Genomic DNA, 27429 nt, shown 5'->3' with positions numbered 1-27429 from the left:
GACAACCTGCAGGAAAAGCTCTTGAATGGATGGGTGTTATTTGGACTGATGGAAGTAATGATTATGCCAGCAATGTCCAAGGACGTATAGCAATCACCRGAGACACCAATAAGAAGACTGTGAATCTGAGACTGTCTGCCATGAAACCAGAGGAGTCTGCTGTGTATTACTGTGCCAGAGAGACACTGTGACACAAATGAGCAGAAAAGCTGTACAAAAACCTCTCAGAGTCTGAACCCATACATTAAAAACCACCAGAGGAGGCGCTGCAAAACCGCTAATGAATTCTTGCAAATTCGCTGTCAAAAGTCCTTGGTAATAATTAGGCTTTTTTTTTTTATTTCACTCTATAAAAGCAGATATTTTTAGGCTTATGCAGAGCAAATTGCTGAAAATGTACAACCAAATAAATGAACAACTAAATAAATAATTGTCAGTTGTATCAAAAGCATGGCATATCATTTCATTTAACACAAATCAATTTAAAGCAATAAAAAGGAAGACACATGTTACTATTTTTAGAATATTCAAATACACATTTAACCCTTTAATTCTAATTCAGGTGTAAATGCAATATCCAAGTCCCCGCAGTTTGCATTAATGTGCTTTATTATTTTAATGTTTACTCTGCTAAACTGCTTTGATGGTTGAGAATAGATTGTACCATCTCTTAAAAAAACAAGATATTTATGTTTCATATTATTGTTCTCTAATTCGTCATAAACTTTTCATCGCACTATAAAAAATGTCTGCTGTTTGTGATTTACTTTTTCAGACAGAACCTTCTATGCAGAGGCAACTAAACAGAACATTTCTAAAAAACAGTTTTATATTGAATTGATTTGTATTGCAGTTCTGTTTAGGTTTTCTTGAAACAGTCGATTTCATGGGGACCCTCACACTATGCTTGTAAAATACCAACTGAGATTGCCACAATTTAACACAAGATGTCACTACTCAGAGCTTCAGCCTGTTCAAAACATCATATGAAGTAGATCAGCGAGATTATGAAATACAGTAAGAGCCATTTGTGACTAGTTGGCTTGTCATCATGCAAATTCAACATTCTAGTTTAAGTACTTCCTCTCATCCTGTCAGTCATAGAGGACCAGAAGATTTCATTGAATCATCTTTTATACCAACATGTTCTCTGTAGCTTTACTTCTTCTGCTGTTTGCTGGGTCATGTAAGTTTTATTGAGACACTCACAATACAATTACACCACACTCCTGTCAATATTACAGTTTATTTAATTTGATGTCACAAACAGGTGTGAAGTGTGAACAGYTGACACAACCAGCCTCTTTGACTGTGCAGTCAGGTCAGACATCAGCTGCCAGGTTTTTTATGATCTGAGCAGCTATCAAACACACTGGATCCRACAATCTGCAGGAAAAGCTCTTGAATGGATGGGTGCTAATTGATCTAATGGATATAATGATTATGCCAGCAATATCCAAGGACGTATAGAAATCACCAGAGACACCAATAAGAACACGGTGTATCTAAGTCTGACTACTATGAAACCAGAGGAGTCTGCTGNTAAATTAGTCTTTAAATGACATAATCTCATCCTGTCAGTCACAGAGAAGCTCTCATTGGATCACCTTCAGCACCAACATGTTCTCTGTAGCTCTGCTGCTGCTGCTGCTGCTGGATCCTGTGAGTCTCTCAGAAATACCAACGTTATGCTGTTATTGGTATTACACTTTGATTAATTTAATGTTGTCATGTACAGATGTGAAGTGTGAACAGCTGACACAACCAGCCTCTTTTACTGTGCAGCCAGGTCAGACTCTGAGCATCAGCTGTCAGGTTTCTTATTCTCTAACCAGCTATCACAAAACTGGATCAGACAACCTGCAGGAAAAGCACCTGAATGGATGGGTAAAATTTGGTATGATGGAAATAATGCTTATGCCAGCAATGTCCAAGGACATATAGAAATCACCAGAGACACCAATAAGAAGATTGTGAATCTGAGACTGTCTACCATGAAACCAGAGGAGTCTGCTGTGTATTACTGTGCCAGAGAGACACTGTGACACAAACGTATTGAGTGTTCCATGATTATTTCAAACAAATTTCTCAAATATACAACAAATACATCTTTCTTCATATTACAGCAGTTAAAATTTTAATAAAAGATTATAACTAACATTTTTACAATTAAACATGTCTATGTAACACAGTAATGTGCTTAAACACAACATTGAATGTAACAGGTAGGAAAAAGGTTGCCTCATCTTTCTTCTTGATTAATATCGAGGTACATCATTCCTTGAAACAATAAGTCACATTGTTCTGTCATTAACTTTGGTTAATTCATATTTTTCTACCGCAAAAACCCATGAAAAATCAATAGATACAACAAGTATATATGGTTTATGAAAAATATTTCTATCATGTGTTATAGAACATTTATTATCTTTCTCATAAAGTGTAAAAAGAAATGGAAGAAAATATAAGAATATTATAGAGTCAAAATAGGTCAGTTTTGTTAATAAAGAAATCTTAATCTACACACTGTTTAAAAAAACATTTCCTTGATAGTCATTCATGATTGGCTGGTTGGTCATTAGGCAAATTACATGTAATACTTTTTAAAATTCATCTCATCTTGTCCGTCACAGAGAAGCTCCCACTGGATCACCTTCAACACCAACATGTTCTCTGTAGCTCTGCTGCTGCTGCTGGCTGCTGGATCCTGTGAGTCTCACTGAGAGACTTACATTATGTTGAGACACACATATTGATTGTACACTTTAATTAATTTGATGTTGTCATCAACAGGTGTGAAGTGTCAACAGCTGACACAACCAGCCTCTTTGACTGTGCAGTCAGGTCAGACTCTGAGCATCAGCTGTCAGGTCTCTTATTCTGTCACCGGCTCTGGAACACACTGGATCCGACAACCTGCAGGAAAAGCTCTGGAATGGATGGGTGTTATTTGGAACGGTGGAAATGACAACTATGCCACCAATGTCCAAGGACGTATAGAAATCACCAGAGACACCAGTAAAAACATTTTGTATCTGAGACTGTCTACCATGAAACCAGACGAGTCTGCTGTGTATTATTGTGCAAAAAGCCCACAGTGGTTCATGTGAGCAGAGAGGCAGAACAAAAACTCTTCACAGAGCAAAAGACATGTGTGTCATCAGTAAACAATGTGCTTTTTGATCATTTCCTGTTTTTCCAGAATTCTGTCCACATATGTGAAACAGTGAATGTGTATCGGGTTTATATTTATGTAAAGTTTAATAACGTTTTTTTTTTATTTCATTTGCCCAATGATACAGAGGATAACAATGTCTTATTCCATATTCTTATTTTCCCCATAAGAATAAGGGGAAAATAAACCTCCTCATATAAACTTTAATCAAAGAAGTTCTTTCTTCCTATAAAATCTCAAGAAATATGACAGTTGCATCAACCTACTCAGTTGCCTAGAGTAACTGCACCCTGTTTAACATAAAGAAACATACAGCCTGCCAAGCAATATGTTGCTTCAGATCTGCTTGTGATTGGATGGTCTGACATTTTGCAAATGAATCATGGCTTTATAAATAGTCAGTGTCATTCTATCAGTCACAGAGCAACAGCTATTTCATTGGATCAAGTTCAATACCAACATGTTCTCTGTAGCTCTGCTGGTGCTGCTGGTGCTGCTGGATCCTGTGAGTCTCATCAGGACAGCACCATTATCTCTTTACGCTATTACTGACGATACTCTTACATGTATTAAACTTTCTCATTAACAGGGGTGAAGTGTGAACAGCTGATACAGCCATCTTCTGTGACTGTGCAGGCAGGTCAACCTCTGACCATCAGCTGTCAGATCTCTTATGATGTGAGCACCTGGACACACTGGATCAGACAGGCTGCAGGGAAAGGACTGGAGTGGGTTGGTTATATGTGCTCTGGATGCAACGGAAATTACAAAGATTCTTTAAAGAGCAAGTTCAGTATTACAGTACATCCACCCAGTTAAACAGTGACTCTGAATGGACAGAATATGCAGCCTGAAGACTCTGCTGTGTATTACTGTGCCAGACAGAAACCGCACAGCCACAGTGAGATGGACAAGCTGCAGAGCTGTACAAATATCCCTCAGTCTCCACACACCTATGTTATAAAACGACCAGGGGAGGCCCTGTAGCAACACTAATGACTCCAAGATTATCTGTCAAATGTCTTAGATATTCCAGTTGGAAAATTTCAAAAAACTAATTTTTCTCAAATAATGGCAGACGGCAAAATGTTGTTGAAAGAAAGATAAATCATCATTAAATAAATAAATAATAATATATATTTTTTTATTTTATTAATTTCTCAATTTCATCATAACCAACTGTGGACACTATATAAACAATAACTGGTTTTCTAGTTAGATTTTCCTAAATGTCTATGCAGTTAAAGCAAAAAAAATAAAATAAAATAAAATAAAAATAAAAAAATCACCACCTCTTTCTTGCCAAAAGTTGATTTAGGCCAAAAATAAAATCACTTTTAGCAAAGAATGGCTTAGGCCATTGTTTCAGGAAGGTAATGTTTTAATAATAATAGTAAAATACTTTAAAAGCAAATTGTGACTGAATTTTTAAAATTCAACATTAAAAATTAAGGACTTGATCTGTCAATTAACTTTCATCAGATCATATTTTATACATATTTTTACACATATCTGCAGCTCTGATTAGGGGTGCTGTACATTTCATTTAGACAATCATATTATGATCACACTACCCTCTCCTTGATATTATGTTTTGAACTGATGTGATATCATCAACAAGGGTGAAGTGTGAGCAGAGAGTCCAGACTCTGACCATCATCTCTTAGGTATGTTATGGACGGGAGCAGCGATCACACACACTGGATCGAGCGACTGGCAGAAAAAAACACTCAGGGATTTTGGAGGCAACTCACGTGCCGACATTATCTAAGGTCACACAGAAATCACCAGAGTGTGGTACTATAAAACCAAAGGATTCTGCTGTGTATTACTTTGTAAGAGGCACAGTGATTAACGAGCAGAGAGGCTGTGCAAGAACTTTGTACAATGTTGAAATTCCATTAACTTGCATAGAATACTGAGCATCGTGTAAAAATAAACAAGTTGGGGTTTGTGATTTCCTGTTTTTTAGCTCCGTCAACAGCTGGTCCAACAGAATGTTTTATTATAAACTTTAGTCGTAGATCAGATGTGTAATTGAAACACTTCATTTAATTTGAGGCTGAATTCATGATATACTTTTCATTTTATATAGAAGAAGGTTTTTATTAGGTTTTCTTACAAATTATTTTGGTAAATTATATTTTGGCTTCAGGTGGGAGAATAGGTAAAGACAATCAACATTGGCCATTGTTGATTTAAATTTAATTCAAACTAAATTCACACATATTAGGCACCAGCATAATCAGTGATATTTGACTTATTGTTAGGGAGATCAATGTCTATTTTCTAATTAAAAAATGCTAATAATTTCTAACTTGACATGAAATGAAGTCGATAAGGGTACCTCTAAAATCAATAAAAATACAAATCAAGCTAGAAATGATCAAGTTTTGTACATCAAGCTTTTAATTTTTCTATCCAATATTGACTCATATTTTTCCTTGCCTTATCTAATGCCAATAACATAATTGTGATGCATTGCATCAAAAAAGTCAAAGCATTCTGCTTTAGAAAATACATTTGATGAGTGTGTTAACACTTCTTTGTGAATATATAATTTTTTTCTATAACAAGGAAAAACATGAATGATAAATTTATAAGTTATTCCTACTGTCTTCAGTTAAAGGAGGAACAGGAGCAAGACAGGAATATTGTATAAGAAAGAGAAAAAAAAAAAACAACTCATGCATGTAAATATAACAACCAAATTGGGCAACTTTTATACATCCATTCAGAAAAATGAACTAAGGGGTATTTTGGTTGAAAAAAACCTACTAGTTTCCTATTGTGCTGTAAGCATATAATAGGCACTTATGATTGGCTGGTTGGTCATTAGGCAAATTAAATGACATCCTTTAAATGACATAATCTCATCCTGTCAGTCACAGAGAAGCTCTCATTGGATCACCTTCAGCACCAACATGTTCTCTGTAGCTCTGATGCTGCTGCTGGGAGCTGGATCCTGTGAGTCTCTCAGAAATACTCAACATATGCTGTTACTGGTTTTAGACTTTGATTAATTTAATGTTGTCATCTACAGATGTGAAGTGTGAACAGCTGACACAACCAGCCTCTTTGACTGTGNGAGACACCAATAAGAAGACTGTGAATCTGAGACTGTCTGCCATGAAACCAGAGGAGTCTGCTGTGTATTACTGTGCCAGAGAGACACTGTGACACAAATGAGCAGAAAAGCTGTACAAAAACCTCTCAAAGTCTGAACACATACATTAAAAACCACCAGAGGAGGCGCTGCAGAACCGCTAATGAATTCTTGCAAATTCTCTGTCAAAAGTCCTTGGTAATAATTAGGCTTTTTTTTTATTTCACTCTATAAAAGCAGATATTTTTAGGCTTATGCAGAGCAAATTGCTGAAAATGTACAACCAAATAAATGAACAACTAAATAAATAACTGTCAGTCGTATCAAAAGCACGGCATATCATTTCATTTAACACAAATCAATTCAAAGCAATAAAAAGGAAGACACATGTTACTATTTTTAGAATATTCAAATACACATTTAACCTTTTAATTCTAATTCAAGTGTAAATGCAATATCCAAGTCCCCGCAGTTTGCATTAATGAGCTTTATTATTTTAATGTTCACTCTGCTAAACTGTTTTGATGGTTGAGAATAATTTGTACCATCTCTTAAAACAAGATATTTACTTTTCATATTATTGTTCTCTAATTCGTCATAAACTTTTCATCGCACTATAAAAAAATGTCTGCTGTTTGTGATTTACTTTTTCAGACAGAACCTTCTATGCAGAGGCAACTAAACAGAACATTTCTGAAAAAAAGTTTTATATTGAATTGATTTGTATTGCAATTCTGTTTAGGTTTTCTTGAAACAGTCGATTTCATGGGGACCCTCACACTATGCTTGTGAAATACCAACTGAGATTGTCACAGTTTAACACAAAATGTCACTACTCAGAGCTTCAGCCTGTTCAAAACATCATATGAAATAGATCAGCGAGATTATGAAATACAGTAAGAGCCATTTGTGACTAGTTGACTTGTCATCATGCAAATTCAACATTCTAGTTTAAGTACTTCCTCTCATCCTGTCAGTCATAGAGGACCAGAAGATTTCATTGAATCATCTTTTATACCAACATGTTCTCTGTAGCTTTACTTCTTCTGCTGTTTGCTGGGTCATGTAAGTTTTATTGAGACACTCACAATACAATTACACCACACTCCTGTCAATATTACAGTTTATTTAATTTGATGTCACAAACAGGTGTGAAGTGTGAACAGCTGACACAACCAGCCTCTTTGACTGTGCAGTCAGGTCAGACATCAGCTGCCAGGTTTTTTATGATCTGAGCAGCTATCAAACACACTGGATCCRACAATCTGCAGGAAAAGCTCTTGAATGGATGGGTGCTAATTGATCTAATGGATATAATGATTATGCCAGCAATATCCAAGGACGTATAGAAATCACCAGAGACACCAATAAGAACACGGTGTATCTAAGTCTGACTACTATGAAACCAGAGGAGTCTGCTGKKTATTAYTGTGCCAGAGAGACACTGGTTAATATGAGCAGAGAGGCTGTAYAAAAACCCATCACTGAACAGAAGATAGARTTTAAATTAGCAAGCAATAACTCATGTTGTGGTTAGTGATTTCCTGTTCTCTCAACAGTTTTTCACTTTATTTGAGAATTTGTAGCAGTTTTATGGTTATGTTTATGTATTTTATTTTTATTTATTGCTTTGAACAATACAACTAAAATAGAAGACAATAAATTTTCAATGACAAAAAATATGCATATAGGAATGMACATATGGCTATACCAGGGGTCAGCAACCTGCGGCTGTAGAGCCACAAGTGACTCTTTAACCTCCTTGTCCATTACATAACTCAAGCTTTGAAAAAAAACAAAAAACATGAAAATGAAAAATGGTTCTTTCTTAATTATTTTTTTATTATTCTTATTTTTACTTATTTTGTTGCAAATTTATCTCGGAGTTTGGAGAATATCCGCTATACAAAGCAAAGTTTCTGTTTTTTATAGCCATCGTCAGAGTACTGCCTCAGATCTGCCTTTGGTCTGTCAGAACATGACCAGTAACTCTGACATTTCATTCATGTCTTCTCTCTCTTCCTGCTATTACTTCCTTCTAACTTGTCACCATGATTACATCTCAAGTCATCATCTATGTTCTGCACAGAAATATTACCTATATTGACAAACCTCTGTAACTCTTATCTTGTTAAAATGTATCATAATTTCAGTTTACTGGTGAAACTGATTTCCTTGATGTTTTGTGAAAAAAAGTGTTTCTACAGAAGCAAATATATTATTCAATTTGACTTCGAAGTTTAATACATGCACCAATGAATGTATTTTTCATTGAAGACCAGAATGCAAAGCTTCTATACGATAAAATGTTTTGTACTAAAGCACAAATCACTTTGACATGAGCAATAAAAAGTACTGATTGCTTAGGCTTTGAACCTTAAGCATGTTTGAAATGAGTGATTTGACCAAAAAATGTGCTCATGTTTCAATAAAGAAAATACAGTTACTRTCCAAATGATAAGATTTGACTCATTTAAAAATCCAGTCACTATAAATGCTGACGGCAACACAAATTTAGTTTTTGATACAATGTCTTTTAAATGATAAATCAGTGTTACCTTTTATTCAGAGCTTGGTATTATTTCATCCTTCACACCATGATCAAAAATTTCTATATGAAATATGAATTTCTATATTTTTATCCCTTACATGAAAAAATGAATTGCCAAACTGTCAAAATACTGTATTAAAAAACCCTAAATGAACAAACAAGGTTCTGAATTTAAAGGATTAAAAGACTTTGCCCTAAACTTGCTGAGCTACTGAGGAAATTATGGCTTCCTGACATCACAGTGTCTTGAAAGCCAATCTAACCTCATCAAGTTTGAGTTCTRTTGTTCAAAGTCTTTTAGTTTTGTCTGTATGCAAAGTGAACTTCCTGTGAGTCGACTGTAAAGCCTGACCTTCTGCTGTTCAATGCACAGTTAAAGAAACTATTCATGTTGGTACCTTCACATACCAACATGTTCGCTCTAACTCTCCTACTGCTGGTGGCTGCTGGATTTTGTGAGTCTGAAATAAATGCCAAACTAATTTATTTCATTTTGTTTAACTGGTTTAATTTAATACTTTCCCTCCACAGATGTGATGTGTGAGCAGCTGACACAGCCAGGCTCTTTAACTGTGCAGCCAGGTCAGACTMTGACCGTCAGCTGTCGGGTCTCTTATTCAGTTAGCAGCTACTACACWGCTTGGATCAGACAACCTGCAGGGAAAGGACTGGAGTGGATTGGGAGCAAATACACCAGATATTCATATTACAAAAATTCACTGGAGAACAAGTTCAGTATCGACTTAGACACTTCCAGTAACACAGTGACTCTGAATGGACAGAATATGCAGCTTGGAGACTCTGCTGTGTATTACTGTGCCAGAGAGACACAGTTATAAAAGCAAGCAACAGAGCTGTACAAAAACCTATCAGGGCCTGAATACTTGTAATTACAACTTATCCACCAGAGGGAGCTCTCTTTGAACAACAGTGACACCAATCTGGATGCAAGTTCTATAAGAGAAAATGGCATGTAGATTACCTTTTTACTACTACAAAACAAACAAACAAAAAAGAAAGAACAAAAATGAAAAAAAATAATAATCAGAAATCCATACTTTCAGCAAGGAATGTTATGGTTAGTCGTTTGCCTCTTTATAGTACTGACTGGGTGAGAGGATTCAGTGAAAGGCCTCTAGATTATCACAGGCCACCACAAAGATTTAATCTTTAAGGAATAGATAGAAAAATACATGTGAAAGCACATTTCAAAGATGATCCCTTGATGTCAATAAATTAGGGAGTTTTGTAGAAATAGGTATGAAGGCAAANAGCCTGACCTTCTGCTGTTCAATGCACAGTTAAAGAAACTATTCATGTTGGTACCTTCACATACCAACATGTTCGCTCTAACTCTCCTACTGCTGGTGGCTGCTGGATTTTGTGAGTCTGAAATAAATGCCAAACTAATTTATTTCATTTTGTTTAACTGGTTTAATTTAATACTTTCCCTCCACAGATGTGATGTGTGAGCAGCTGACACAGCCAGGCTCTTTAACTGTGCAGCCAGGTCAGACTMTGACCGTCAGCTGTCGGGTCTCTTATTCAGTTAGCAGCTACTACACWGCTTGGATCAGACAACCTGCAGGGAAAGGACTGGAGTGGATTGGGAGCAAATACACCAGATATTCATATTACAAAAATTCACTGGAGAACAAGTTCAGTATCGACTTAGACACTTCCAGTAACACAGTGACTCTGAATGGACAGAATATGCAGCTTGGAGACTCTGCTGTGTATTACTGTGCCAGAGAGACACAGTTATAAAAGCAAGCAACAGAGCTGTACAAAAACCTATCAGGGCCTGAATACTTGTAATTACAACTTATCCACCAGAGGGAGCTCTCTTTGAACAACAGTGACACCAATCTGGATGCAAGTTCTATAAGAGAAAATGGCATGTAGATTACCTTTTTACTACTACAAAACAAACAAACAAAAAAGAAAGAACAAAAATGAAAAAAAATAATAATCAGAAATCCATACTTTCAGCAAGGAATGTTATGGTTAGTCGTTTGCCTCTTTATAGTACTGACTGGGTGAGAGGATTCAGTGAAAGGCCTCTAGATTATCACAGGCCACCACAAAGATTTAATCTTTAAGGAATAGATAGAAAAATACATGTGAAAGCACATTTCAAAGATGATCCCTTGATGTCAATAAATTAGGGAGTTTTGTAGAAATAGGTATGAAGGCAAAACTTTAATATAAAAATATATTACAGAGTTTCAGCGAGATTATAAAAGAGGAAAGAAGAGTGAAATCAAGAACCTAAACCATCAAAGTACTTCTGCTATAACACAGGGAGCATAATCGTTTGTGCTTTCTTATGACACTGTTATAAACCAAACTGGTAATGTATTCCCAAAAACTTCACACTCCCCCTAAGTTGGCAAAACATGCAATGAATTTGAATTTTGGTGTTAGTTTTTTTCAGATGTTCCCCACTTAAACCTGTAGGGGGACGTCTATGCAAACTGTTTCTGCTTTATAAATACACCAAGCACAGGATAGATAACTAGCATTTTATCTGAGGGAAAAACACTCAGATAAAGACCACTTTACAAATATAACTTGGAAAAATCACATCTTAATACCAAAGACATGTTAATTTCCTGGAGCTTAGTTTTTGTTTTTACCATTCATGGTAAGTTTTAATGCTTCACTGAAAAAGCGTTAGATGTTAAACAAACAGGGTGCAAAAGTAATGTTTTTGTTTCCCACAGGTGTTTGGAGTGAGATCAAATTGCAGCAGCCTCAATCCTCTGAGGTGAAAAGACCAGGAGACACTGTRAAGATTTCATGTGTCACATCTGGTTACACAATGACGGATTACAGCATGAACTGGATAAGACAGAAACCTGGAAAAGGTTTAGAATGGATTGGATTTCTAAACACAGAGACAGTTGTTGCTACCTATTCCAGCTCCTTTCAGAGTCGTTTCAGCTTCACTCAGGATGTTTCCAGCAGCACTCAGTTCCTTCAGATCACCAGTCTCACTGCAGAGGACTCTGCTGTTTACKTCTGTGCAAGACAGCACAGTGACTGAAGACAGTGGAGCAGCTGCACAAAAAGTCTTAGAGCAATGTGATTCCTCTATAATGYGTCTGTTCTGTTTTATCACAGTCCAGATGYTAACGCATTCATGACTTTTTCATTTTCTACATTTCACTCATTCATTGCTGCATCCATGATCCCCACAACCCAATCTTATTTCAAAGTTGTAGTCRTTTTTTTCTCCACCTCTACTCATATAATCTTTTCTACCATGAATGGGAAGACAAGARATGAGAAAAAAGAAGACAAAAAATTTAAAAATACTTGCTTTAAATTTGACATTTATCAATGCAAAGATGCACCATAATTATTTTTTTGGGGCAGTTTTACCATGTACATCATCATTTGTGACTCATGCATATGTAGCAAGGGTTTAGCAATAAACTCAATTTTTTAAAATTCAATTCATGATCATAGATTAAAGTGCTGGAAAGAGCAAATCTGTAATGAATAAAAAAGCACAGAAAAATATGGACAACTTTGTGAAGATTTATCAAAATTAAAAATAAYATAAAGTTTGCACTTGTGTATTGTTCTAGATCAACATTTAATGCGTCGCATTTAAACTGACTCCAACTTATTGTTTTTGTCTTGCCTTTAAAAATATAGAGATTACAAAGAAATTGTAACAAATTCAAAAGGTGACACATTTTATGTTGTTTCCTTTACTTCTGAAGGAAAAACAGCATAAAACANAAAAAATTTAAAAATACTTGCTTTAAATTTGACATTTATCAATGCAAAGATGCACCATAATTATTTTTTTGGGGCAGTTTTACCATATACATCATCATTTGTGACTCATGCATATGTAGCAAGGGTTTAGCAATAAACTCAATTTTTTAAAATTCAATTCATGATCATAGATTAAAGTGCTGGAAAGAGCAAATCTGTAATGAATAAAAAAGCACAGAAAAATATGGACAACTTTGTGAAGATTTATCAAAATTAAAAATAAYATAAAGTTTGCACTTGTGTATTGTTCTAGATCAACATTTAATGCGTCGCATTTAAACTGACTCCAACTTATTGTTTTTGTCTTGCCTTTAAAAATATAGAGATTACAAAGAAATTGTAACAAATTCAAAAGGTGACACATTTTATGTTGTTYCCTTTACTTCTGAAGGAAAAACAGCATAAAACAAGAAACATTCTGAAAGTTGTCCAGTATTTATAAAATGACTAATAAAGGATGCTATAAAATAAAAGTTGATTCATTTTAGATATTTGTATCTTTAAATGCAAATATGTGTTTAATATTTCTCTTTCAGACTTGTTGAAACCTTGTTGCAAATCAAAACAAATAAAAATTATTTCTCTGTAGTAACTCTATGCAAATTCTGTGGTTTCGCTTGTGATACAGATGTAAAGAGTTCAGCTGRAAACCCTGTAAAAGGGGATCAGACCTCATTGTTTCAGCTGCACCAACCATGTTCTCTGTCACTTTGATGCTGCTGCTGCTGTTAACAGCTGGATCAGGTAAGAATTTCTAGATTCATGAGAATCACCAAATCATGGTTTGAAACTCACAAAATGTTGTTTTTCCAGAAGTTTGGTCTGAGACTCTGAGACAGCCAGCCTCTGTGTCTGTGCTGCCTGGTGAACGACTGCAGATCAGCTGTCAGGTCTCTTATTCTGTTAGCACATATGCAACAGCCTGGATCAGACAGCCTGCAGGAAAAGGACTGGAGTGGATTRGYATTSASACAAYTATTAAAGATTCATTAACCAACAAGTTCAGCGTCAATTTGGATGAATCAAATGACATAGTGACTCTGAATGGAGAGAATATGCAGCTGGAGGACTCTGCTGTGTATTACTGTGCCAGAGATCCACAGTGACGCATATCAGCATCAGACCTGAACAAAAACCCCTCTGTGACTGAACACCTCCTTCAGGAAACTGAGACCTCTGATGTTCAGRAAAAAATACTAAAGACTGTAATAAAAAATGTGCATMTATATCTATCTCTATCACTTTATCTAATGATTACTAAATAATATATGGCTATCAAACAGTTTTGTCATGCAATGAAGAAATYAGCCATTTGGAGTGTCTTTATTCAGTTTTTTAACTCTCAAACAACCWTAGATTTTATAATTGTGGATAAATGTTGCAGTTTAGAAAATATAGGAGCTCTTTCACTGTGACCCCTTCAGCATTTTTGTAACCAATATTTTGGAACACGTGCAGAAAATGTGTCAAATTTTAAAGGTTTATTTTACACATGACTATTAATTATTCAGAAGCGAAGCTCTCGATTTACCGGTCGATCTACGTTCCCACCCTCATCTATGGTCATGAGCTTTGGGTCATRACCGAAAGAACGAGATCACGGGTACAAGCGGCCGAAATGGGTTTCCTCCACAGGGTGGCTGGGCTCTCTCTTAGAGATAGGGTGAGAAGCTCGGTCATCCGGGAGGGACTCAGAGTAGAGCCGCTGCTCCTCCACATCGAGAGGAGCCAGTTGAGGTGGCTCGGGCATCTGGTCAGGATGCCTCCTGGACGCCTCCCTGGTGAGGTGTTCCGGGCACGTCCCACCGGGAGGAGGCCTYGGGGAAGACCCAGGACACGCTGGAGGGACTATGTCTCTCGGCTGGCCTGGGAACGCCTTAGGATTCCCCTGGAGGARCTGGAAGAAGTGGCTGGGGAGAGGGAAGTCTGGGCCTCCCTTCTGAAGCTGCTGCCCCCGCGACCCGACCCCGGATAAGCGGAAGAAAATGGATGGATGGATATTAATTATTTGTAAGATGGAGAGAAGGGTTATGCTTTATGATTTGCTTGTGACGTCAAAGGTTTTTGTTTCATGGAATTTGGCAAAGAAAGTCTAAAAAATGTGTATTTAGGAAAACTTATTTACCTCTCACTCACTGCAGTCATGCTAAATTTAAAAACATTTTTAGTCAACAATAAAGCAATTTAAAAAATAAATATGCATGCATGTGGTTCATCAACTAGATTAATTGAAACTGTGATAGGGAGTGGATCCTACACATGCTAACCTGCCCTCCCTTCAACCTCTTATAAAGTGGCTTCAGTTCAGAGCTGAGTTCAGAGGATGTCTGTTGAATCAGCCAACATGTTTCCTGCTGCTCTGTTCCTGTTGCTAGCAGCTGCAGGTGAGTTTCTTCAATCTTTGAGATCTCTGTCAACCATAAGTCTCAACAAACAAGATTTTTCTAATTTTTTCTGACTTTGTCAATTCTTCTTTCAGCAGATGTGAAGTGTGAGCAGCTGACACAGCCAGCCTCTGTGACTCTTCAGCCAGGTCAACCTCTGACCATCAGYTGTCAGGTCTCTTATGATGTTASCAGCTACTGGACATCTTGGATCAGACAACCTGCAGGGAAAGGACTGGAGTGGATTGGAGATGCAAAAGGATCTTCAACAGATTACAAAGATTCTCTCAGAAWCAAGTTCAGCATTTCCACAGAGWCCTCCAKTAACACAGTGACTCTGAAAGGACAGAATCTGCAGCCGGAAGATGCTGCTGTGTATTACTGTGCTAGACTCCACAGTGAAGCAAAACATAAACAGACCTGTTCAAAAACCCATTCAGTACCAGAACACTTGAAATACTGTAGACCTCCAGAGGAGGCACCATCAGACCATCAATTATTTGCCAGAAATTTATTCCATACTTATACCAGTTTTCTATGTCTTTGGACAAAGTAGCCTGGAGAGGATCTATATATGTGCAGGGAGGAATATGTGAACTTCCTGAAGAAAAGTCAAACTCAACCAAAACCTTTTTGGAAGAAACCGCCAACAGTTCTTCTGTTTTATATAAGCTATTGTGGCATCAAGAGTTTAGGCATAGACATTTTAAATAATCCACATGAGAAAATCTTTGTCATTCATGTATAGCAGGGTTAAAATCAACAAAAGCTCAATCTGCAGATGTACATTGTGAGGACCAGATTTTCTGCATTTTTTAGGGTTTTTTGTCACTGGTGACCTATATTCATTCATATCTGGACAGGATATGTAGAGCCACAGTGTGAAGGGAAAAACATGCAGTAAAAGGCCCAAACCCAAAAATCAATCATCTTCATCACACGCTGTTCCTGCTCTACCACTRAGCCATGCGGTTCCCCTTTTTTAAGCATTGCACAAGGTGGTTCAACATGTTGGTTCAAGAAATTAACTGAACATGTTAATATAAAACATATACAGTTCAGAAGGAAAAAATCAAATGCTTTAAATCTATCTTTTACACATTTGTCTAGCTATTTTAAAGGCGTGTTTATTTAAAAACTGTTGTCATACAGGATTGACATCGATAAGGCAAACTAGAGAAGAACAAATAATGTTTGCTTTGTACGGGTATAAAACAATTAGAGGAAATTAAAATAAAATTGTGTCCCTTCAACTTTTTAACTAAATCACAACATTTGAAGAAATTGTTTTAATCCTACCASGCTTTGGTGCTTAAATAAATGAGGACATTTTCCTAAAAACCACAACTGTTGTAACTGTCTCCTGTCTTTCAGTTTCCTCCTCCCTCTCTGCTGTAAGTTTTTGTATCAGGGTTTCTCACAGTGATATTGGGGGCACAGAGATATAYACCAATACAAAAACCTCAGAGCAAAAACCTGACTGTAATTCATAATAAAGACTATAAACAAGTATATATTTCTGCATTTCTACCTCTGTAATATGAGGTAAGAACTCAGTGTTGSTATTTTGATAATAATGACTGATATTTTTTCAAATACACATTTGATTAGACTTTAATTCATAGACTGTGAGTTATATTTTTGAGTCTATTTTAATTGCATCAGATAATTAATACTCAGCTTCTTTCAGAATNGCTTTGGTGCTTAAATAAATGAGGACATTTTCCTAAAAACCACAACTGTTGTAACTGTCTCCTGTCTTTCAGTTTCCTCCTCCCTCTCTGCTGTAAGTTTTTGTATCAGGGTTTCTCACAGTGATATTGGGGGCACAGAGATATAYACCAATACAAAAACCTCAGAGCAAAAACCTGACTGTAATTCATAATAAAGACTATAAACAAGTATATATTTCTGCATTTCTACCTCTGTAATATGAGGTAAGAACTCAGTGTTGSTATTTTGATAATAATGACTGATATTTTTTCAAATACACATTTGATTAGACTTTAATTCATAGACTGTGAGTTATATTTTTGAGTCTATTTTAATTGCATCAGATAATTAATACTCAGCTTCTTTCAGAATYGTTACACAAGAATATCCATCTCATAAGACTGGACCAATGCTGAAACACTTTAAGGTAATTATTCAGTTTTTTTTTGCCATTTTCTCTGGTRCTGCAGGTTTTTGTTCAACCAGTCAATGAAGATGTAGCACTGTGAKATTTTGACTACTGGGGTAATGGAACAACAGTCACGGTTCTACCAGGTAAGATCCTTTAAAACATTGTTTACAGTTATATTTATTGTTGTTTATCATAATAATATTCATGTAAAATTTTAACTTAGTCTTAACTTTTGATGCTCCTGTTAATTGACAGTCATGTTAAATGGCTTTGGTGTTATCTGAATAAATTGCATTTGTAGATTTACTATTTTAGTTTTGCAGACAAATCTTATAAATGTTATGTTTCAAACCAGATTTTAAAGGACTGCACTGATATGACWGTGAGAAAAAAATCTACCATGACTAATCATATCATATTTGTATTTTAATCGGATTCAAATGCAGTTTTGAAATGTCAATAAAAATTAAATAAATAATAAATGTTCATAATTTTTTTAATGGATTATGTGACTCTTAGTGCTTTTGCATTTAAAATTTGTTATTTATTTATTTTCAATGTCAATAAATAAATTCTTATTCAACATAGTCTCCAGTAAARTTGTTTTTGTTTTTGATTGAGTGTTAAATAATCTTAAAGTTTTCATTACCATGAGTTTAAAAGCGTCTGGAAGTTGTTTCTTATAACTGCATCATTTTTCATATTTTTATTTGGGTTCTGTTATCCATAATCACAAATGTAATCTGTTGAAAAAAGGGATCGATGGTCAAGAATGTAAAAATGTAATTTACCAGAAAATATRAGACTGAAGATTGATTTAGAATCTGAACAAAGTTGGTTCAAACTTCAGAGGGACATGACAGMGATTCATCCAGACAGAATCCAGACAGAAGAAAACACGACATGAAGGCAGGAAACAAATTGCACGCAAATCTAACTTCTCAACTAAATGACATTTTGACAAATGACTAAAGACACAATTTTGATTTGCAAACCAGCGGCATTGTGGCAATTTAGACGCACAAGAAGAACTAAGAATAATTTAWGGTCAGGGATCTCACCAAAGAAAAATATGGTTATAAAAATCTCTTTAACGAATGRCAGATTCTCTTAATTAAGAATAGATCAAAAATCTGATGGCGACAAAACCTCGACTCAAACAAAAAAGTTGAAATCAAAAGGACTATGTGGACTAAATATGAGGTAAATAAACTACTCAAATGATTGAGTCTTTTAATCCCCATAAAACATCTAAATGATTGATTATCAATTATTATAAATATATGCAKAATACATTTTTTGACTAACTATATAATACTCAAACAAGAAGCTAAATCGGGAGCCTGRTCTATCAGAGGTCTGTARAGCTCCTGGAACGGCAGAGTTACATTTTGTTACATTGAGGAAGAAKCTTTATACAAATTAAATTTCTTTCACTGTCATATATTCTACAATTTTATCACATTAAAATTATGTTATTAAATTCATTGAAGAATTGTATGCAAATATTTCTTGGTGGTGTTCTTGACACATTATTACTTTTCCTTTAACAGTTGTGATAAAATTAACTCTAAATTTTAGCCYTTATTGATTGCAGACATTGGGGGACAGTGACTTTCTGTGTTCACACACTTTCGTCTAAGCAGAAAAGTTATTTATTTATTTATTTTTATTTTTTATTCTTTTTAACCAAACTAATATAATGGTTTGATTGAAAATGAGCTGGCTTGATAGTTGTTTAAATGTAAAAGTCTGACACTGATTAATTTTCCACAAATCAAACCGGTAAAAACTGGAGAGACGTCACTCGTTCATTTTTAACTCAGGACGTAGAAGATGGAGATTTCTGAATGWAAAAAGGCTGCAGCCTTAAARTTTAAAATGCCACATATCTTACTTGATTTTTTTACATATCCAACTGATGWTGGAAACTTTCCATCACAATAAAATACTTATTTCTCTTGGAAAGTTATACATTTAAAMAACTAACTAAATTTCCCTTTCTGCAGCAGCAAAGTTGTTRCTGCAGAAACATTACATTTTTAGCTTAATATTACATGTTTTAAATGATTTGGGGATAAAAATATCACAGAACATTACAAGAAGCTAATTGATTGCGATATTCAACCTTTAARAAATACTTTTTTATGACTTATTACTTTTGAATCAGCTTCTTGTTACTTTTTTAACTTTAACTGTCACAGGGACATAAGTGTCTTCATGAACCCATTGATTTGCATGTAAGTGGTGAGGGGTAAAGGGTTACAGTTGTTTAAACTGTAGTTTATGCATTGACATGAAGTAGTTAGTCTTGTGCTGATGAAATGTTGTTTCAGTCATTCTTAATGTCCTGACATGATCTGCTTTTTTTTTGTTCATCTGCAGATCCAAATGCTGCCTCTGATCCTCCGTCCCTATTCGTCCTCAGTCCCCTGCAGACTCCCGGCTACACAGTGAAGCCAGCAAACGAGTCCAGTCCAAACGTCTGTCTGGTCACAAATTTCCATTCAAAGTGGGAAAATGTGGTTCTGAATTTGAAAAGGGGTCCGGTCGATGTGAACACGACTGATGCTGTTCTGAAGAATAACGGCTACYACTTTGCTGCATTCAGCAACGAAGCCATCTACTCCTGTGGGGTAAACGGGACCTTTGGCAACAATGAAGCTGGTACCAAATTTATAAAGTATAAAGAGTCATGATCTAACTATTTGTTTTTAGACACATTGAAATTTTTGGTAAATTCTTTTTATGACTTAAAATCATAAGTCATGATTTTAAGTCCTCCCATCTTCAACTAAGCTCCAGTTGTTAATTWGTTACAAAACGTTCTTATGAGAGTGTTTCCTGACTTTTTATGACTCTGTCAGAGTTTTCATGRTGTTTGTGTGACTGATGTTCTTTCTGTCTCTAAACAGATGATGAATGTGGCAGCATTTATCCAGGTCAGTCTGATCTCTTCCTGTCTCAGTTTGGTTCCATCGCTGCTGTTTGTGTTCATATCTGAATTCTGTTTCTCTGTCGTCCAGAAAAAGCCAAGCTGAACTTCTACCTGCTGCTGATGAACGGAGTCCGAGTGGTGTTCACCAAAGCTCTGGCCTTCAGCACCGTCCTCACCATCAGAGGCCTGCTCTTCTGAAACYGAGCCTTCGGCTCGTGAATATCAAATTGAAATCAATTTTATTTAAAAAACAAATTATGTGTGATTAAATGGCTCTGAAATATTAAAATTGGCAAATATACACTGAAAAAAAAACAACAACAACAAAAAAACATCTTTAATTTACGGTAAAATACCGGCAGCTGTGGTTGCCAAATATGGATTATACCATATTTAAAATTCTGGCAACCACCGCTGCCAGTATTTTACCATAAATTTTAGTTTTTTGTTTTTTTTCTTTGTTTGCTATAGTGGAAAATAAAATGTATTACAATTTCCTTTGATGTTTTTATTTTTAACATTTTTTCTAATGTTTCTATTAATTTTATGCAAAGTTGTTTCTTGTCTTTTATGTTTTTTTTTCTATATTTCTGTATTCTTGTAATCAAGAAGGAGTTATATGTTTGGTAGATTTTGAGTTTTATGTTTAAAGAATTGGCTTCCTCAAAAGGCTGTAAAAATTGAAATACACTTTTATGTATGTGAAAATGTAGTTTTACATATAGGTTAAATGATAAATATTTAATGATAAACCTACATGCAGAATGTCTAAAAGAAATAAAACAAATATATAATTTTTTTCTGTTAACCATAAATTCAGGAATAACATGAAGAACTTTGCTAAAAAAAATAAATAAAAATAAAAAATAGAAAAGCGTAACTTATCAATGCAGAAAATATGGAATTTATTATCTGTTGCTTAATTACTTTTTCTTCAATTTAGTCAAATGGTCCTGTGTTTTTTGTGGTTAGTCTTTGTTTGACATGATAATGAAGAAAGAGTTTTTGGYGTTTGTAAAAAATGAACAATATTCCTGCTTCATTCTGTTCATGTTCATGTTTCATTTATTTGCAAGATGTACACATAAACTTTAATGCAGCCTATTTAATATGTTCCTGCTCTGTTACTTTATTTATCAAACATCTTCTATTATTAACTTGACATTAATACCTTTTTATTGTGTTTATGTTTTCCTTTATCATTCAAAGCTGTTTTATCTTCCCTTTTTCACTCACATTTGAATAATTGTCTTACTGATTATGTGATAAAACACCTCCACTCTCAGCCACTTGCTCAGGTTATTTCCTGTAATCTATTGGTGAATAACCGAAATAACGAGGAGAAACAACAGTAAGAAATAGACCTCGTTTCTCATCTCCTTCTTAGTATAAAAGTTTAATCGTTTGAAACCACATGTCACCAGGAAGCAGAAATACAGATGAAAATCTGAAAGAAACCAAACAGCAGCTCAGTTTCACATGGAGACGAAAAGGCTGAGGTTAACCTCAGCTCCGCTTGTTTCTTCTCTTCACATAACATGTTGAATCTTTTCACATGTTGACTTCAGTGGCAGCAAGCAAGCTCCTTTGTAATTTGACATTTAATCAAATATTTTTAATTTTCACGTCAGATCTTAAATCTTCTGAAATCCTCCATTCAGAGTTTTTTTATATATATTATTATTATATAGGAGGTTTGTTCTTTATTCTGTCACAGAATTGAGTTACATTGTTTCCAGGGCATGCTTTTTTTTCTTTGAAATCATGGACAACACGATCAAATTTAAAAACACGACAGGAGAACTTGTTAAGAAGTTTAGGTAAAACCTTCTTACAGCAGCTTTTAAAGCATATGTGTTCAGATTTAAAAAAAAAAAGATGAACAGGAATCATCTGTTTGAAGTATGAACTGACAGAAAATAAAGGTAGATCCTCCTCATGTCATGCACATATSGGGTAAAATCAGTTTTAAATAAGAAACCGTATTGATTCTTCCAAAAACATATTTAGAAATGCCGCCACCTAGTGGACAAACTTGACAAACCACAAATGCAAGGTAAAACTTGCATTAGCTGTAAAAAATCAGGGGTTTTAAAGTCAGATTTATACAATTTACTTAATTGATGGAAATTGTGTTGCTACCATCATGGAAACAACAGAATGTGAGAATAATTTATATCCATTTTACTTAAGTGGAAGTTTTAATATAGGTTTACATTAATTTAAAACTAGAAATGACACGTTTTAAGTTAATATAGTTTCGTTGTGGAAGATATTTAAATTAATTTCCAATCAAAGTGTTGACTTGTCAGTTATTGTTTTTGTTAAATTGTTTAATTATTTGCTGTCTTTCTTACCAAAAATAAGAGTGTGTGTTTTTACCGGTGCTCGAGAGTTATGGCTCACCTTTCTTTTCAGAGACACTTGGATCAGGCCTCAGCTGTAGAATCACACATGAATGCTCAGTGACTGACATTTAGGGTTTTGGTTGCCCTTTGCGTTAACCTTTTCAAAGCAACCAAAAGCTGTTAAATATGAACTTGACCCATTTTTTGTTGTTGATTGTAACTCTATAAGGTACTTTCACCACTATTTTGTTCAATCTAGTCTGGAAAAATAAAAAAGAGAGAATTCATTTTCTCAGCCAAAACTCTCTCTTCATCTCTGATTGGACAGTTAAACTTTCTTGTGCCTCTTTCTATGCAAAGTAAACCTCCAAGCTGTTGGCTATAAAAAAGTGAAACGAAAAGAAACTCCCACCAGATCATCAACATGTTGTCTGTAGCTCTGCTGCTCCTGTTGGCTGCTGGGTCCTGTAAGTCTCAAAGAGACAGAAACACACAGCATATTCTCAACACCATGTTTGTTTAACACTCTAATAAGGTATTTTTCTCTGCAGGTGTGAAATGTCAGCAGCTGACTCAGCCAGCCTCTGTAACTGTGCAGCCAGGTCAACGTCTGACCATCAGCTGTCAGGTCTCTTATTCTCTCAGCAGCTACTGGACAGTCTGGATCAGGCAGCCTGCTGGGAAAGGACTGGAGTGGATTGGAGGAGCAGGCGCAGGATATGYTACCTACTACAAAGAGTCACTAAAGAACAAATTCAGCATCAGTTTAGAGTCTTCCAGTAAAACAGTGACTCTGAATGGACAGAATATGCAGCCTGGAGACTCTGCTGTGTATCATTGTGCCAGAGAGACACATTGACAAAAAACATCTGCCAACCTGCACACAAACCCCTCAAAGCCGACGCTTGTATAATTACTTTTGACAAGTGGAGAGACTCTAACAAAATATACATCCTGACAATACAAGACATCTACTTTCTTGTCTAGAAGTGACAAACTTTACATTTACTTTTTAGGAGAGCTGACATATAAAGTTTTACAATAAGTTGTTTTCTGTAAATATTTTATTTATTTATGTTTTTGCCTTTAGTTTATTAAAATTTGCTCATAATCTAAAAAAAGAAATTGTCTCATAAATGTAAATCCAATGCAGATGTCATATTTTAGACCTCTCAGTATTTGATTATCTTCTATATTAGAGGGATGTTCTTTGGTCATACATTTTAATGATAAAAGCCAAAAGTATGCCCTGCTGATATTTATGTGTCTTCCTTTGAAGTCTTTCAAAACAGTAATACATCTCTTCCATTTTGAGTTTGTCTCATTTTATATTTATTTATCATAATTTCTGGGTCTTTGACAGGTTCTAACATCCCATGATAATCTCCCATGATAGTAAAGGAAAAAGCCCCAGCAGTTTCTTGATTTCAGTCAGTGTAAAGTGCACTGGATCACACAATCTGCACAAAAATGATGGCAACAACAACAATTTGTTGATTTGGGATTTCCTGTTTTTGAGGATGTAGTGACATGATGTTCAACAGATGTAGGATATCATTCTTCTTCTTTTCAACTTCAATTTATCAACCTTTTATTTGTAATGCTGCCTGGTTTCAGAATGAAATGAATGGATCTAAACATGTGCTGATAAGTTATAATGTAACACGCACTACATGAGTCCTTCTGGAGTCTCTGYTAAAAGATAMTCCAATAATACCACTCAAGCATTTAACGCCCTTGAAGGGGAGGAGCTGATGCAAAAATCGAACTCCTTTCATTTTTCCGTATCTGTTTAAAACCTGATAAAATCGGGGACAACCACAGTGTAGACTTAGCAGACAAATAAGTACAACAATGATCAGACTTGAGGTTGTGGCTGCTTTTGTCATCCTGGCAGTTATCTGGCCTGGTAAGAACTCAGGGCAGCTTCTCAATTGATAAATCCAACCTTATTAATGTTCAGTAGCTAATTAACTGTCTTTCTGCAGGTACCGAGTGTCAAACACTGACTGAGTCTGAATCAGTGGTCAAAAGGCCTGCTGAGTCCCACAGACTGACCTGCACATATTCTGGGTTTAGTGGCACTCCTTGGTTTGCTTGGGTCAGACAGCCATCTGGAAAAGGACTGGAGTGGGTTTCTGGTATCAGTGACACTGGTGGCAGCACCTACTATCCTCAGTCATTGAGAGGTCGGGTCACCATCTCCAGAGACAACAGCAGAAGTCAGGTGTATCTGCAGATGAACAGTTTGTCAGCGGAGGACTCTGCTGTTTATTATTGCGCTTGATGGTCCACAGTGACACAGAAACCAGGAACTCTGTACAAAAACATTTCAGCACATGAAAGTTTGTAGGACACAGCAAACACAGAGGGAGCTACAACACCACAAAATTATTTAGGTGTGTTGACCACAACAGCAAGGGACTAACCAGTTTTTAGCCATTTATTTTCTTAATATTTATAAACTATTCATTTTTAAATAATTCATTTGGTTTCATTTTTTCTTGCCTTGTTTTGCTACATTTCAGTTCYTTTGAAAATGTCATAAATCAGTGATTCTTAAGAATAGGGACAAAACAGGTCCTATGGATAAAGCACAAAATCTAAATAAAACATACTCAAAATATAATTTTTTCAAATATCTGACTAAACTAACCTGGGTCCTGTGAGCACAACAATGTATGTTTTCCTGGTGKTTGCTGAATATTTTTTTATTTCAAACATTGTAGTCGGTGGATGATGCYTGTAAAATCCCTTGTCCAGGAGCAGAACTCAATACATTATAATAGTTTAAAACAATKAAAGAAATACAAAAATTATACATTATGACAATTAAGTATATAAATAATTATAAAAKTATCAATAAATTGAATTAAAAATATTTTTATATATTTTCCAACTCCATTCAAATTTGTCCCTAGTTTTTGTCAAAACCGTCAGAAATGAAAATAATGTTAAAAAATCAGGCATTATTGGGGGGCACCAGAACTTCTGAGGACCCCATGACCACTTCCTTTCTGTCCCTTTGCTAAGAGGGCTAGTTAGCTCTGGTCTAATAGCTTATGTTATTCTTTAGTTTTTTCTTCTTTTTMTTCYTAAGTTTTTTGTCACAACCATGATGTGTCAACACCATAACTGACAATTTACAAAGCTTTTTATGAAATTATGTGAAATAAAAGCTTAATTTTGATATAATGTAAAGATTGCATGGACCTGATGAGCTACAATATGGCCTCATTTAGAATAACATTATATAAATTGAGGTAGTTTGGCTTTTTGTCAACTCTGTCAGATGTCAACTCCATCAGAGTTTTTGACTCTTTCAGTGAAATTGTTGTCAAATTTCACTTAAATGTGCAATTAATTAATTTGAATGTATTTTACATAAATTGCATTACTTCACACGTATCAAGTTTTTCATTTTACTCACTAATTTGTCACCACCATCAGTTCTGTGTCAACTATGTCAGATGGACTTTTTGTTGTTTTTTGTTTTAAATAATATTAATTTGGTTCTTGAGAAGCATTGTCTGTAAAATGAGTAGAAATATCACTAATAGGGTCATTAAAAATTATTTTATATTTATTTTTGACAAATGGTGATGACAACGTTCTAGGTCAGGTCGATTAAAAATGTAATTAAAAAAAAAATGTTGCAACTGGGAGCCTGTACCTTAGCATATTTACATTTCCATAACATTATTTGTCATATTTGCATACATAAGGTTGAGAAATAACAAATAAAAAGTTATGGGAAAATTAAAACCCATTTTGGGGTTTTAATTTCAAGAATCTCAAGAATCACTGAAATATTAACTTTGTTTAAGTCATGTTAAGACACTTTCATAATAAGAAAACAGATAAGAAAAAAACAATTTTAAAACTAGAAGAKGTGAGGGATTATTACTTCTGAAATTACATTAACTCCTTTCACATGCTTTTTGTTACACTTTAACATTGTCCTTTATTATCGCAAGTATAGCATATGATCCTGTTGACATCATGAACTGTTCTTCTACTTAGTTTTACAAAATAAAGATGCAAATGAGACTTGATTTTCATTTTTGTTATTAATCAGTTATTGCACAGTTTCATTCAAATATCAAACATTTTTGTTTTGATACAAAAATAACATTTTTGTCCTCGGCTGCGTTTCTTTATTTTTCGCTATTTTCAGCAAGGACTCATAATTACTTCTTTTATGCCGGCAGTAAACATTTGTATATGTCAAAACCCTGATGGAAAACAAAACCTCATTTAAATTATGAGAGTAATTTGCTAACTTCAAAATTGGCAAATGAGGGTTGCCAGTTTTTCAAACCCATATCTGCACTTCCTGTAAAAAAAAAAAAAAGAAAACACAAAGTAAGTGTGTTCACATCATTTATTTCATATCTAATTGGACAAAACATCTGTCTTTTTCCTCTATGCAAATTAAACTTCCAGGTTGTCTACCTTAAATGGTTTTTGAGGCAGAAGAAGAGAAACTCATCAGATCACCTTCAGCACCAACATGATCTCTGTAGCTCTGCTGCTTCTGCTGCTGGCTGCTGGATCATGTGAGTCTCACTGAGGCATTGACAACATGATTACACTAAATTCATTAACTCATTGCTGACTGCTCTCATACTCCAATATAATATTTTCTCATTTATAGGTGTGAAATGTGAGCAGCTTACTCAGCCAGCCTCTCTGACTCTGCAGCCAGGCCAGCCTTTGACCCTCAGCTGTCAGGTCTCTTATTCTGTCAGCAGCTACTGGAYGGCTTTTTTCAGACAGCCAGCAAGGAAAGCACTCGAGTGGATTGGTGGATCTGGAGTAGGCTCTAGATGGAGTACATACTACAAAGATTCACTGAAAAACCAGTTCAGTATCACCTTTGTTTCTTCCACTAACACAGCAACTCTGAATGGACGAAATATGCAGCCTGAAGACTCTGCTGTGTATTACTGTGCAAGAGAGGCACAGTGACAGAAACAGACAGCAGAGCTGTACAAAAACCCCTCAGGA

The 27429-nt window shown here is 35.3% G+C and overlaps 1 long non-coding RNA gene and 5 gene segments (V, D, J or C); all 6 read left to right on the top strand.

Annotated features, from left to right (window-relative positions):
• Nucleotides 1-9244: 9244 nt before the first annotated feature.
• LOC103468636 (Ig heavy chain V region 5A-like) lies at nt 9245-9671 on the top strand. The segment is given in 2 exon segments: nt 9245-9287; nt 9364-9671. Coding segments are annotated over 2 exon segments (351 nt in total).
• A 501-nt stretch (nt 9672-10172) lies between these two features.
• Nucleotides 10173-10599, top strand: LOC103468635 (Ig heavy chain V region 5A-like). The segment is given in 2 exon segments: nt 10173-10215; nt 10292-10599. Coding segments are annotated over 2 exon segments (351 nt in total).
• A 4369-nt stretch (nt 10600-14968) lies between these two features.
• Nucleotides 14969-16798, top strand: LOC103468634 (Ig heavy chain V region 5A-like). The segment is given in 4 exon segments: nt 14969-15008; nt 15104-15406; nt 16383-16402; nt 16775-16798. Coding segments are annotated over 4 exon segments (387 nt in total).
• A 381-nt stretch (nt 16799-17179) lies between these two features.
• On the top strand, nt 17180-20249 carry LOC103468623 (uncharacterized). The gene is made up of 4 exons (XR_534237.1): nt 17180-17276; nt 19519-19800; nt 20049-20075; nt 20160-20249. It is a non-coding gene; the product is annotated as an uncharacterized LOC103468623 (long non-coding RNA).
• A 2594-nt stretch (nt 20250-22843) lies between these two features.
• Nucleotides 22844-23278, top strand: LOC103468633 (Ig heavy chain V region XIG14-like). The segment is given in 2 exon segments: nt 22844-22886; nt 22971-23278. Coding segments are annotated over 2 exon segments (351 nt in total).
• Nucleotides 23279-24273: 995 nt separating this feature from the next.
• On the top strand, nt 24274-24706 carry LOC103468632 (Ig heavy chain V-III region 23-like). The segment is given in 2 exon segments: nt 24274-24328; nt 24408-24706. Coding segments are annotated over 2 exon segments (354 nt in total).
• Nucleotides 24707-27429: the final 2723 nt, after the last annotated feature.

This window comes from Poecilia reticulata, linkage group LG8, assembly GCF_000633615.1.
Source record: "Poecilia reticulata strain Guanapo linkage group LG8, Guppy_female_1.0+MT, whole genome shotgun sequence".
Taxonomy (NCBI): Eukaryota; Metazoa; Chordata; class Actinopteri; order Cyprinodontiformes; family Poeciliidae; genus Poecilia; species Poecilia reticulata.
Note: the sequence above shows the minus strand (reverse complement) of the source record. Positions and strands in the feature narration are given on the sequence as shown.